The sequence below is a fragment of the Eleutherodactylus coqui genome, chromosome 5 (genome assembly GCF_035609145.1).
Source record: "Eleutherodactylus coqui strain aEleCoq1 chromosome 5, aEleCoq1.hap1, whole genome shotgun sequence".
In the NCBI taxonomy this organism is placed as follows: domain Eukaryota; kingdom Metazoa; phylum Chordata; class Amphibia; order Anura; family Eleutherodactylidae; genus Eleutherodactylus; species Eleutherodactylus coqui.
The window spans coordinates 215,531,539-215,546,521 of record NC_089841.1 but is presented as its reverse complement, the minus strand read 5'-3'; the positions used below and the strand labels follow the sequence as shown (position 1 = coordinate 215,546,521).

Below are 14,983 nucleotides of genomic sequence, written 5' to 3'. Positions count from 1 at the left end.
GGCAACAGTACGCAAAATAAATTTACTATGGAAGGTATACATACCTATAATCAATACTCTGTATGTATACCTCTGATAATAAATTTATTTTGCTCGCTGTTGCCATTTTTGGTTTCTGGTAATAACTTTGGAATGCTATTACTTAAGTGATTCTGAGACGTATTTATTTTTTTCCATGACACATTTTACTTTATATCCATGGTAAACATTGCGAGTGAATAGAGGTGGAGTGGTCCAGGGATCGTGCCCGCCCGCCTCCGTTCACATTAAGCAGGCATTCATATACGAACGACTGCCTGTTTAGACGGGCCGATCCGCCGTTCACTTTTCTGCATGCAGAAATCACTGGCTTACTTTAGCAAATGATTTTTAGGATTGATGTGTTTTTTTTTCTTATTTCTATCGCTCTTAGGATGAGTCCCAAGTTTCCGTAGAGGAAGCTGAAGAGCAAGATCGTGAGCCAGACATTGACGTTTTTGTCCCACCTGCTCCTCCCCCTTCATACTTTTCAACATTCTATTCTAACACTCCCAGAATGAGTCAGAGGTAAGGGATATGTCTTCTGCAGTTCATGATCTCATCATCTATTTTGTTGTTCACACTCTCAGTATAATTTGGACATTTGTTACCAGAGGCGTAACTTGAGGCTCCCGGGCCCCGATGCAAAACTTGTAACAGGGCCCCCAACTATAATGCTTTACTTACAGTACTGGGCTCCCTATATGGAGAAGAGAGGCCTTATGGGTCCCCCAAGGCTCCTGGGCCCGGGTGCAACCCCATCCCCCACATCCTCTATAGTTACGCCCCTGTTTGTTACATCTTCCACATTCCTTATTCATAGGAGTTTACAACAATAATTATTACATGAAATTCTGAGCATCTTTGTCTTAACTAAAGAGGTAAAATCTTGACTTACAGCCCCTATACTCTCCATTAAACAGGGTCTGTAGCCCAGCCAACAGGGAACGGACACACAGATGTGGCATGGCTTCATTTAGAATTCGACACATTTTAATATTTGTACTTTTGAAATTCAAGAACCTTTTTTGGCTTTAACCACCTTTCATTAAAGAGACTGTCTGGTGAGGACAACCCCCCCCCCCCCATGTCCAAATGCAGTAACGTGTAATGCGCAACCTCAAAACCTATTAAAGTGGAAGCCGCTGTTTTTACCCTTGAGTTGGATGTCTATATACACTGAACAATCGCTGCATTAGGAACACCTCAATACCTGCTTGGTCCACGTTTTTTGGGTGATCAGGGCTTTCAGATATCAGGGAACAGATTCCACATGATGGTTAATGTCTTCCATACTCAGCTGGACTCATGCCCTCTGCAGCAACTCTGGTTAGTTATTGTACATTTTGTGGAGAAGTGGGAAACGTTCTCGCAGACCTTTCCAGCATATCCCAGACGTGTTCAATAGGGTTACAGTCCAGTGAGTTTGGAGGCCAAGGCAGTGTGGAGAATTCATCGTCCTATTTCTTCAACCACTTCCCCGACCACAGTACAACTTTCATCAAGCTTGGATCACTAGGAAGACTTCCTAAATCTATAGGTGCAGAGTGTCCGTAACATGTCCCTGTAGGCAATTGAAGCAGGAATCCTAGAAGATGATCCTGTGTGTTCATACTGGTTTGCAGTGTCAAATAAACTAATGTCTCAACCATTTGCCACCCCAAGGCAGTTTTGCCGTAGTGACCAAGACCAATTTTTCAAAACTTGACATGTTTCACTTTCGGGTTCACCATTCAACGATTGCTCAGAAATGATCAATGGTTCTAGGCCATGCCAGGAAGCTGCTCCCCAGACCATGACATTGCCACTACCAGCCTGTTGTATACTTTAGGTGTAGCCCTGGGGTTCAACTTCATGCTGTTAACACCAGATGCGGACCCAGCCATTTTTATGGTTCAGCAGGAAATGGGACTCGTCGCGCCAGACAACTTTCTGCCATTTGTAAAGGGTCCATTGATGTTTTTTCTTGGCCCATGCAAAGGGTTGCTGGTGATAATGCTCACCCTTCTCAGTCTTCGACTATTGAACCCCAAGATATGCTACGTGGTCATTGTGAAAATTTGCTCATCTTCCCCCTTGTTGTACTAGTGGGTCAGTTTGTCCACCGTGGTACATCATTTCTAAGATGCCAGACATGCTACCTGACGTTCACCTCTAGGATAAACCACACGTGGACTCTTTATAACTTGAATATTACTAATTAAAATCCTAGTTCATTCTAAACTTCGGAGTCCAGTGGGCGGGATTATTAGTGATTGATGACTACTTCTGTATGCAGAGTCCTATATAAAAGACTGTCAGTCATTGAGTGACTTGGCCCATTGGACATAAATAGAGCAAAGACCTAAAGTATAATTTACAGTAAATAGTTTCCCAAAACTACATGCAGTACATCTGCTCAGCATCTCCTGCTCGGGAACATGCGGCACCCGGATTGGACTGCATGTTTTAAGGCGACAGGTTCGTGTTAAATAATTGATTTACAGAGCAGCTTGTATTTGTCCTTTCACAGTTCAGCATGGATCCCTGTTTCGTATCCTCATTTATAAAGGGTCCCTGGTTGTGTCAGTACACTCTTGGATTTTCTCAGACAAATTGTCATGGCAATGTTTCTTGGTGTCATTAGAAAGATTGATTTAAAATACAGACTCGTTTGGCCAGAATAGCATTCTAAGAGGATTGCTGCGGTCCAATGTTCTTTGCTATTAAGAAAGCAGCAGATGTGTATGCAGTTTGAGCATGTTATTATTTTAAATGCTTCTTCTGGCAGTGACTACATTTGTTACAGCTTTCTGGATCATTAATGTTTGAGCCCTTGTAGTCCCCACAATTTCACATTTATTATGGACACAGTTAAAGGGGTTGTCCCGCGCCGAAACGGTTTTTTTTTTTCACCCCCCCCCCCCCCCCCCCCCCCCGGTCGGCGCGAGACAACCCCGATGCAGGGGTTAAACAAGAACACCGGACAGCGCTTACCTGAATCCCCGCGCTCCGGTGTCTTCTAACTTACCTGCTGAAGATGGCCGCCGGGATCTTCTCTCTCGGTGGACCGCAGGGCTTCTGTGCGGTCCATTGCCGATTCCAGCCTCCTGATTAACTGGAATCGGCACGTGACGGGGCGGAGCTACACGGAGCCGGCATCCTGCACGAGCGGCCCCATTGAGAAAAGAAGAAGACCCGGACTGCGCAAGCGCGTCTAATTTGGCCATTAGACGCCGAAAATTAGGCGGGCTCCATGGAAACGAGGACGCTAGCAACGGAGCAGGTAAGTGAAAAACTTCTTATAACTTCTGTATGGCTCATAATTAATGCACAATGTACATTACAAAGTGCATTAATATGGCCATACAGAAGTGTATAGACCCACTTGCTGCCGCGGGACAACCCCTTTAAGAAAAATGACTGCTGTAATACCATCATGGATAATGAGGGGGTTAGTAAAAACTTTCTCAAACTGGCAAAGTGTTGCATCCACACATCCCATCAGGCTCTATAAGGGCCACTTACTGTTGGTATTCCATCTACCTCCCCCCCCCCCCCCCCCCACCTTCTCAAGTTGAGCTTAATCAACTACCACCCCCCCACCCCCCACTTCCCCATAACACTACATATTTCCTGTAGTAACACCGTTTATGTGAAAAGGAAGGGGTGTTAAGTCTTCTAGTTTAAGATATTCAGTTACACTTTGGGCATGGTTACTGATGGGCCGTTCTCACCAAACATTGGTTTGAGGTTTGTTATAATGGTTCCCAGGCCTGGTGTTGGGGAGGGGGCAAATTGGGCAATTGCCTAGGGCCTCCCATGCCCAAAGTGGCCCCGTTTCTTCACTTTTGCCCATCGTGTGTGATCGGGCAGTTCAGCAGTGTGTGCAGCACTTTGTCTGTAAGACAGACAGTCCGTGTGATTAGTGACTGTTCAGTCTGTGTGTCAGTCCTGGAATGGGAGCCAGATAGCGGCGCCCATGCAAAGGACTGCGAGGATGATGCATCTGCGAAAGCGATGCGTTTTTTTGGTTCCGCCTCCTCCTTAGACAGCCCCATTTCCCCTGCTGTGGATTGAACTGACCCGTGTCAGGACTGAGACACGGGGGCGCACACAACAGGGTGTGATCACTCCTGACAGAGGAGACTGCTAACTGGAGGATAAGGACCCTGTTAAGTGAACTCGCCCACCAAGCCAGCCTGCTGGGGAAAGTGCTGCAGGGTTATCTGCCAGAGAGAATTCAGACACCACCTGGCGGCCAAAGCAAATATGAGCTGACCCTGTGCAGTAAGCTGGTCTGGGGTCCGATAATTTTTTAATTTTTCTTCTTAATACTTGGGTTGGTCGGAGTCTGAGAACTGGGTATACTGCCCCTAAGTCAGGTGACGCATGGGCGTGTTGTGGCCGCATTCCTGCCTGAGGTTCCAGCCTGACTTTGGGTATCCTGACCTAAACTCCAAGAATCATATGTTCTATGGTCCTCAGAGTTCAGAAAATATCGCTCATGTGTGACCCCATTCAAAAAAAATGGAAATCATATTTGTGCGTTTCACAACACACAAATCTCGCGTGATTTCGTCACCCCAGTGAAGGCTGCCCTAGAGCTGGTACCAAAAATAAATGGTATGTCTTTCATTTACAGCCCGGTCTAAATATTGGTTGATGTATATTGATGTATTATGCAATATTATTTCACTATGATTTTGCCCCAATTAGTCGGGAAGTAAATTTAATTTTGCCTCCTCTTTCAGAATGGTTGGTAATGAGGTGATACCTCTTCCACACATCTATGGATCGAGGTTCAAAGGGGTTGAAGTGTTTTGCCCTATGGAGCCGCCTCCATCATATGAATCAGTGGTTGGCCAAAGTCCTTCATTAGAGGTAACTATGACTATTAATAATTTGATATTGGACTTTCCTATAATATTACATGTTCATTGCTGCAGTAAGATCAGGCTGGCCGTGGGGTGCCCCGGTAAAGTTGGCTATTTGCCAAAGGTGCCAATCAACCAGTCGCCCAAAGCCCTGCATTCTATGGCTGGCGTCACACAGGACGGAATTTCAGCAGAATTCTTGTGGAATGGTCGGACCGAAAAACTGTTTTGTCTCCCCGTAGAGAGGAGAAAGGCTGCTGCGAAAAGAGAAAATAGATATGCTTCGGGATTGAATTCTTCGCAGCACGTCAATTTTGGTGTGGCTTGGCTGCAGCGTGTAGACGAGATGTTTGCAAAATCTTGTCCACTTTGCTGGCTAATACCGGGATTAGAAGCCGCAGGCGGAATAGTCATGTGGATTTTCCGCACGGAAATTCTGTGACAGTTCCACCCTGTGTGAAGCCAGCCTTAAATATATGTTGCATAGTTTGTTCCTCATGAACATATGTACTTGTCACCATTTTAAAGAAAAACTGTCAGTATTACGGTAGCAAACAAATAAAATTATTCTGGAGTTTACCAGTTTGTATGAAAAGCTATGAATCACATGTTTGCACTTGTATGTACTGAGGAACATCATAAGTCAAGTGCTGATGAACACTACTTAATTCCTTAGCGCCACGGACAATTTTTTTTCTTTTCTTTTTTTTTTTTTCCCATCCGTGTCCTCTAAGAGCCATATCTGTTTAGTTTTTTTTTTTTCTCTGAACATGGCTGAAGGTGGCTATTTTTTGCAAGATGAATTGTACCATTTTTGAACTATAGTATAATGTATTGAAAACCTTTTCTGCGGGTCACTATACTTAGAAGGCAAATTTATAAAAAGTAATAAACGCTAAATAAATGTATCTCTATCGCCATTGTCTGAGACCCATAACTTTTTTTTATATTTCTTAACAATGAGGCTCTGTGAGATCTTGTTTGCTGTAGTTTTGTATGGGTCCCATCATGGGGTACATACATTCTCTTTTTGACTAAAGAGAAAGCAATCCTTGCATTTATATAATTTTATTTTAAAAAATTATGGCATTTACAGATGCAAAGAAACCAATCATTTAATTCTTTGTTTTTTAGTTTTTTGGGTTTTTTTGCGGGGGGGGGGGAGGTTGTTTTTGTTTTGTTTTTTATTAGTTTTTCTATTAAAAAAGAAAAACTTCCAAAAATCAGGGCTCATTAACCTTCACCAAATGGCAGGCTTGGAAGCCTTAACTAGGCTGTGTGCTGGCATGGCAACCCATAGGCACTGCACAATCATGATCATGGAATCAATGAGGCAAAGGAGAAGGCCCTCTCCTCTAAAATGCCATGATCCGCATTAACAGCATGTAGGTAGTTTAAATAACTGGATTTCAGCAGTTTAGCACCCGCCGTGTGGACTGGGCTTGGCTTTCAAGCTCACCCTACACAGCATGGAGACCAAGGGCATACATGTGTTCCTTTGTTAATTAATGGGTTAATACATCTGTGAGCGCTGTCTTTCTTCTATGGCCTGTTCATATGATTTACACTTTGAGATACAATGTATTCTGTCACATGATTTCTCATTATTTAAAGCAAACTTATTTGGAAGTCACAGACGGGGAAATAGAAGCTACGGTGGTCACGTCCGAAATACCGAGCCCAACAGGTGGGTAGGAACATGGAAAGGATCAAGAGGCCAATCCAGCCTGTCCTTCTTTTTTTTTTTTTTTTTTTTTGTTCTTTATCTTTGTCTTCTTATTTTGATGTCAGTTTGTCTAGGTGAGAAATGTGTTTTGTTTTCTTTGTTTTATCTTGGGGTGTGTTTTTTTTTTTTAAATTTTTTTTATACATGCATTTTCTGCTGCCACCTTTTAATGTGTGTTATTCAGGGGAACCCCTCTAATGAAAAAACTGTTTGCAGCAGTATTTAAATCCTCAAAGGGAGTCTATAAGCACCTTTTACGCAGTTTTCTCTGAATCCAGCATGAGATGGTGACAGTCAGGCATACTGATTGCAATGATGTATCTGTAAAGTACTTTGTCAGAAGCATACTTTTATCAGTAGTAGCACACACAGGACTACAGAAAGTAGTCCATAATGTTCATGAACTGCAGGATAGCCCACCCCACCCTCCAGACACTGATTGTCTACTACTGTGCAGAAAGATACAGCTGCCAATCAATGACTGGAGGGTAGGATGGATGGGGCTAGCGTGCAACTCATGAATATTGAGATTGAAGTAGTTTTTGAGAAATTTACATTTTAAAGACAAAGCTATCACTGCAATCCGCATGCCTGTCACTACCTTGTGCCCTCATAGAGGAAAGCATAATGGTGACAGCAGACTACTTTTAAAGGGGTTGTCCAACTTGATCAATGTTTAGAGGCACCCCCTTTTGTAAAAAAAAAATAAAAAATGCAAACAGGGTGATACCTCTCCCAGCTCTCCACTGTGCCGATTGCCACTTATTCCAATTCTACTTGTGACATATCGTTTACAGGCTGCAGCAGCCTATGTATGGGATGTCATTGGCTGCAGCAGCCTGCAAATAATATATCAAAGGTGAGACCAGGAGCAATGGTGCTGGACACAGTGGGGAGGCAGTAGGGGAGTATCCACTTTGTTTTTATTCAGAGGGAGCTAATTTTGGATAATAAGTGATTAGATTTGAGATGGCAAGGTTGTGGCTACAATTGGTCTTCAATATGCAGTTCATTTTTCAGTTTTTCCTCAAAACAGATCAGTTTTTTTCCATTTTATTTCAGTTTCTCTCTTCCCGAAAATGGAGCAGAGAGACAGAACCCTGACAAACATTAACCTGACCTGTTTTTGTTATCTACAGACGTTGCTGGCTGTTCAGATGCAGAAGTCATACCTGTATCTTCATCCACTGTACAACAAAATACAGAAGGTGATCCAGCCAATAAACCACAACGTAAGAGATCACACAGTGATCCAGTCATCCATGATCCTTCTCCAGGAGGTAACGTTGGAAGCACTGATGGCTAGCAAAATGTATTGGGTTTCCATTGGTGGCTACATATGGGAAGCAGACCGATAAAATCTGTGTCTTTATGGCTTATTTATGCCCTGGATTAAGCCTTTCCAATTCACTGTCTGACATTCCTATGTTCTGATTGAAGCTTGCACAGCTCCAATGTCAGAAGACGTCCGACAGGGTATTCTTACTGTCTATTGCCAGCCACTCAGCTGTTGGAGCCTCTCTGGCGCACACACACACTGGCTTTGGCCAGCAGATGGCACCACAGTATAACAGCAAAAAGAGCCTTTTAGGAAACCCAGAATCCAAAATTAGATTGGAATAGGTTAAAACTATGCAAAATATTTTATTTTGATTAAGGGAGGTTCACTACTGTTAATTTTTTCAGGCAGCATAGCCTCATCCTAGACTTGTTAAATTCAATGGTAAGTTATGCTAGATCCCCATTCAGGGGTGTAGCTAAAGACTCATGGGCCCAGGTGCAAAAGTTTATCTTGGGCTTTCTATCCGCGTAACGCAAAGGCGTAACTTGAATCTCCTGGGCCCCAATGCAAAAAAACTGTAACAGGGCCCCCAACTATAATACTTTATTAATAGTAATGGGCTCCCTATATGAGAAGTGAGGCCTTGTATGGAGTGATTTCCTGCCAATATGCAGGCCAGCAAATAAGAATTGGGGCACCTGAAAAGTGGCTTCTTCTCAATTTTATTGTTTTTTTTTAAATTTATTTTACTGACATGGTTTCAGAATTATTTTTGCGAAATACAACGTCCTCTCATTTTTGTGTCTAGGTGCCGTTCCACCAAGCTGTGAAGCCGCAACTCAAACAGAACTGAGGCCTCCGGTGACAACTGTCACTTTGAGACGTGCTTTAAGGGCAAAGGCTGTCCGATCAAGACCAAGGTCATTAGTTGATTACAAATCGTACATGGACACTAAGCTTCTGGTGACCAGGTTTTTAGAAGAGCCATCTTCTCACATGTCAACAGATGTCCGTGAACTGGTAGAAAGCATCAAAACTGTGTTAAAGTCAGATGAAGAACACATGGACGAAGCCATTTTAAGCGCCAACTTCCTTGAACAGGTTTGTTAAATCTATATGAATATTTTAGCCTCTGTACATCACTACAATTTATCGGAAACTAAGCCACCTATATGTGATTGAAGAGTAGACTTTCAGCATTAATTCAAGGAGGTTAACCAAAATATTGCATTAACAGTTCAGGAATCCTAAGCCATTTCTGGACCGTTCTTTTATTTTCACAGGCCTAAAATTAATTGGATAAACTAACAAAATTAGAAGGATTATTTTTAATACCTGCACTGCCTGACGTCTGGAATCTATGGACGGCACCGAATGCTCAGTTTTCTCTTTTCAGATGCTTTGCCAGGCCTTTACTGCAGCTGTCTTCAATTGCTGCTTGTTTGAAGTTTACTTACTGAAGGCAGAAAGACCCATAATTTGGTTGAGGTCTCCGATTATTGACTTGTGTTATCCTATTACACCGTGCACTAAGGTGACAGACATGAGGGGCCTTTACTAGACCCCCAACTGCCATGAGAGCCCCTTGGCACCCTGTAATCATGTTGTGGGGGGGGGCAGGGGGCGGGACTGATGGAGTGATAGAGGGGAGCCCTCTCCCTCTAGCCGTTTGGGTGCTGTTATTGACAGTGTCTAACAAGGGGTTAAATTGAGGGGATCATGGTTATTTCTGATCCCAGCCATTGCAGGCAGGCGGCACTTGCTGTGTATAGAGTGGACTGACCTACTAAGACTGCTTCGTACACTCTCCTGTGACATGTGAAGTACATCTTCATCACATGCCAGGAAGAGGTTAAAGGATATGGAATTTCTTTTGTTAATTGTAGGTCTTGGTGTGAAAATACAATAAAAGCTATGACATGGTTATATTGTGGTGCACAAAGGTGTTACATCTACGTCTATACAGGGGATTTGGAGCGCTGCATCAGAAAAACGCTCGACTATAAAGCTATATTGAAAAATTAAGTGGTACAGAATGTTGAATCTAATAATGAAATGGTGTTAAAAGGTGGGCAGATTAATATCTGCCTTTACTGCTCCATCTTTGAAAACTTGTTAAAGGTGGACAAGAAGGGCAACCAAGAATTCTTATTTAGAAATCTATTGTTTTTCAATTTTTTTTTTTTCCCCATGATTATATCATCATTTTTCTTTTTCTTTTCCATGATTATATCTTCTTTTTTTCTTATCCACATACGTGAAGGTGATGGGGCCAAGCCAACAGACTGCGCCAGTAATCCGAAGACAGTCGAGCAGAAGACAGCCAGGTGTTTTACATTTGGACAGCTGTGGAGATTTAAGCACTTTTTGCACTACGCAGACTCAGAGAGACAATTGTATGAGAACCCAGAGGACTGCCAGAGATAGACCTCACAGTCTCATTGGAGTTGTGCGAGAAACTATACTGTGACAGGCAAATGACCCAATGGATAAACGAGGGATATGCTTCTGCCTCCAAAGAATAGGACACGCAGCCGGTCCTTGAACTTCCCAATTATGCAGTCTTTATGCATAGCTCTTGCCGAATAGTTAATCTGAATGTTTTTGGTTTTCTTTCTTTTCGCCGTAACCAAAGATCCATCAGGACTTTGAGGGTTCTGTCGTATTTTGATGTTTTTTGTAGAGTATGTGCAAGTGGGGATTATGTCCTGAAGTCTGGTAATATACATAATTATATATAATTTACAAGAGCCTCAGGGGTTTCAGTGCCAAGATATGGTGATATATGTGGCATTGTAATAAAGTAAATTTAACTTCTGTTGTAGTTTTCATCCTAGTCTCATCTATGTACTTGAAAATGTCTTCTGTGTATGATACTGAGCAGAGAGAACCAATTAGGAGACTTCTCTGATCAAAGTATATGCAATATGAAGGAAGCTGCCTTCTTATAGTCTGTCTTCTGTTACAAGTCAATTTTACACTGATGAGACAGAACATTAAAACTCTACCTGCCCAGTATCGTGTAGGACACCCTTGTGCTGCCAAAACCGCTCTAACTCATCGAGGCATGGACTCCACAAGACCTCTGAAGGTGTCCTCTGGTATCTGGTACGAAGATACTCGCAACTCACACCTTTCTTAACTTGAAGGATCTGTTGCCTCCATGGATTGTTTGGGTTTTTGTTTTGTTTTGTTTTGTTTTGTCTTAGTACATTCTACAGTAACTTGATCATATTGAGATCTGGGGAATTAAGAGGCCAAGTCAACACCTTGAGCTTCTTATGTTCTTCAAGCCATTTCTGAACAATTTTTCAGAAATTGTATCAGAAACCATAATCTTGCTGAAAGTGATCCCTGCCATTAGGGAATACTATTGCCACAATGTTTTAGTAGTTAGTCTGTGTCAAAGTAACATCACGCATGAAAGCCAAGGCCCAAGGTTTCCCAGTAGAACATTGGCTATAGGATCACACTACCTCTGCCGGCTTGTCTTATTCCCATAGTGCATTCTGGTGCCATCTCTTCCATAGGTAAGCAATGCACCCATCTCCAGCAGCTCATACGATGTAAAGAAAACTTGATTCATCGGACCAGGCAACTTTCTTTCATTGCTCCATTGTCTGGTTCTGGGACTTACAATGCTGGCTGTTTTGGTGGTAGACTGGGGTCGGCATAAATAAGCTGACAGGTCTGTGACTAACCACATCCATAGCAAACTATGGTCCACTGTGTGTTCTGTCAGCTTTTCTCTGCAATTTCTGCTACAGTGCATTATGAGTGAGATTGAATCAGATGAGTTGGTCTTTACTTATCAAGCCTTTTGGCGCCCACAACCCTGCAAAAAAAATCACCAGGTGTCCATCCTTGGGCAGCTTTTGGCAGGTACTAATCTCTGCATACTAAAATATCCCACAAGACCTGCCATTTTGGAAATGCTCTGATCAAGTCATCTCGCTATCACAATGGCTAGGATATGCCAACACTCTGATCAATGTGGGTTCGATATTTATTTTTTGAGACCCACTAATTGCAAAACAAAAGTGGCTGCCACACTAGTTTAGTGCTAGCTTCTGTTCACCGGTTCTCTCTACATTGTGGTGCTCCCAGCCATCCACTGTACAGCACAAGGCAGCAGAGGACCATTCAAATGTGTCCATGTTGCAGTTCCCTGCATATCATGATGCTTGGGACTACTGCTTTGCAGGGAAAACTTAGAGGGAGACACAGTGGTACGAGTATATCAGGGCTCCAGCCACTTTATGCTCAAGATCAGTGGGAGCTCCAGAGGTTGGCGTCTGATCTTGCATAATGGAATATACTAGCGATATACCATCACTTTATAAAAGGGAATGGCCATTTAAAGGGATAATATCAAACAGAAAACTTGCCACTTATCCAATCATCTCTTGGTTCCCTGTTGTTCACTAGAACAGGGGTCCCAATCCCCATTCTTACTTACTGCAGTCGGCTCTTTGACCACTTTTCAAGTTCTTCCTTGCTGTGGTCATAGAAGAACAAGGGGCACCGCTCTGACCCCTGTTGTAGTGATCAGTAGTGAGGCCCCTTTTTTTTTGGCTGGAGTTCCAAAACTCTGATGAATAATGAGGCCCCTCTTTTGATCAGACATTAAATGAACTTGAGTGGGATAACCCTTTTAAGGGAGGACCAGAAATGTGTAAAATCATAGAAAAATGCTACACCTACTCATACAAAGGTACATGGAGCAAGTATGAACACCTATCTCCAGCAGCATGAAAAGCCAGACTGGGGTAGAGGTACAAATGAAAATTCCTGGTAAATGGCTACTTGCCATTTGAATGAATAATCAGATAATGCATGCGAAGACTGAACAACTAACAAGAAGTCATTTGCTGCTCGCGTGTCCTTCAGCTTCTGCATGCAGAAAACCGAACTATTAATCAACCATTGTAAACAGGCAGCCGTTCACTTATGGCCGACTGCCTGTTTACTGTGAACGGAGGTGGGCTGCAACAATCTCCAACCCGCTCCACCTCTATTTAGTAGCACAGGAACAATTATTGCTGTGGCTACCTGTTTTACACAGGATGACCTGTTGGGGTCAAGATGTCCAAAGTACCTTTACAGCTTATTCGTTATGCCCATGCTATTGAAAGATGCATGGCAATCTGCTTAATCTGAGTGTGCCACACGAAGAACTGACCTCCTGGACATCCCCGCATAAGCAGGGAAGACTGAGACTAATCACATAATATTAGTTAACCCTTTCTAGTCCAATTTTGGATTCAGGGTTTGCTAAAAGGCTTCCTCTTTTTGCTGTTATACAATGGTGCCATCTGCTAGCTAAAGCCAGTGTGTGTGCGCGCGCACCAGAGAGGCTCCGACAGAGCCGTGGCTGGCAATAGACGGTAAGAATACCCTGTCGGACGTCTTCTGATATTGGAGCTGTACAAGTTTCAATCGCAATTTAGGAAGATGTCAGACAGTGGATTGGAAAGGGTTAATCTTTTTTTTTCCTCCAAAATATGCAAGCTCACTGCCGATGTCAAAGGTCCGTGACATTATGAGTCTCACACAAATGGCCCTTTTACACGACCCAATTATCTGGCACAAATGTTCCTCTAACAGTTGGAGCATAAAAGTGCCAATTGTCAGCCTATGAATGAGCGAATGCATGTCGAACAACATTTATCTACATCAGCCTGAGAATTGGCCCATGTAAAGGGACCTTGGCATTGCAAACAAATGACAAAAATGGGATCCGATCCCCTAAAGCTCACTAACACTGGCGTATAGGGGCTGTGCATTACGTGCGAATCGTACACAGTAAAATACACATGTAACGTGAATTTACTGCATGTTTTAAACCCCCATAGCCTATAATGGGCATATTACTCGCCAAAAGAGGACATGCTGTGTTTTTTTTGTTTTTTTTTTAACCCACCTGCTTCATGTTTCATAGTAGGGATGCGTATGTAAACGCCACCCATACGTGATGTATTGCGTATGGACAGTGTTTCATTTGCAGTTTATACATTTTGGATAGGGCTCACGCTGAGTGGTACACCTCAAAATACAGCATGCTGCAATCTATTGCGTATCGATATGTAGTGTCAACACACTGCTGTGCATGGATCAGTTGAAGTCCATTGACTTTCATTAACTGCATATCACGCGTCCGTGCAACGCACGCGTAATACACAGTGAAAATACAGTTGTAGACACGAACCCTTACATGTGGGAAAAATGCGCACATGATAAGCAGCTCCCAAATATTCGTGTGAGCGAGCCCTTAAAATCACAGAAAAAAGGCCACACTTAGACCCGTGTCACACGAGCGTATGCGCACTGAGTTGTTACGCAGCAGGCGTTGCCTATTTGCGTGCGGAACAGCGTTTTTACTGTTCTTTTTGAGCATGCAAAAAAACAAACCAATGCTCTCCACCATTGAATTGGCCTATTTGTTTAATGAGTTCTAAATGTGTTCTTTCCCAGCACAGATGCTCAGGAGAATGGGGCATGCTGCGCTTTTTTTTTTTAACACCGAAATGTGCATGCAAAATATGCACGTGTGCATGAACCTGTTAAAGTCAATGGGTTCTATTTTATCTGTATTAAGTGCGCAAAATTTTCAGGCACAAATGTGCACGGGGGACACAAGGGCAGGTTCAGACCCCAATTCTCTACAACATCGAAAGCCAGAATGTGTTCTGTCAGATGGGATGCCTGGTAGTTGAGGCTGCTTGCTGATGTCATAAGGCTTCCATTGCGACATGCGCACAACAGAGCGATGGCTGGCCATTCTCAGTCAGTCTCCACTGGAGCTGGAAGTGGGCTCACAGATCCTACTTTACCTCCCGCAAAAAGCTGTGGGATCGGCTCATTCGTCCTTTTGATCCACCAACATTTTTCTCAACCCACAAGGGGGAGTCGGCAGGCTGCAAAAGTCAAATTGGTTGCTGCTGATGATATTTTTCAAGGTAAGTTCAATTCTTCCAGGTAGGTGAACAGACAGGTAAATGTTTTCAATGGAGTTGAGTGTTTACAGGCAAGGATTTTATGTCAAATTGTGGTGCATGACATTGCAGGAAGGTTTTGCCCAGATCCATAGAAAAATCCTCG

The 14,983-nt window shown here is 43.1% G+C and overlaps 1 protein-coding gene across 3 annotated transcripts in view; it reads left to right on the top strand.

The window, feature by feature from the left end:
* The window catches only part of ENTREP1 (endosomal transmembrane epsin interactor 1), a 42,480-nt gene extending 31,781 nt beyond the window's left edge, over window positions 1-10,699 (top strand). For all 3 annotated transcript variants that reach the window (XM_066604195.1, XM_066604193.1, XM_066604194.1), the window contains exons 6-11: window positions 413-546; window positions 4,752-4,881; window positions 6,489-6,561; window positions 7,740-7,880; window positions 8,691-8,983; window positions 10,146-10,699. In XM_066604195.1, coding sequence (XP_066460292.1) covers window positions 413-546; window positions 4,752-4,881; window positions 6,489-6,561; window positions 7,740-7,880; window positions 8,691-8,983; window positions 10,146-10,352 — 978 coding nt within the window. In that variant the 3' untranslated portion in view covers window positions 10,353-10,699. The remainder of the gene's footprint in view (window positions 1-412; window positions 547-4,751; window positions 4,882-6,488; window positions 6,562-7,739; window positions 7,881-8,690; window positions 8,984-10,145) is intronic.
* Window positions 10,700-14,983: the final 4,284 nt, after the last annotated feature.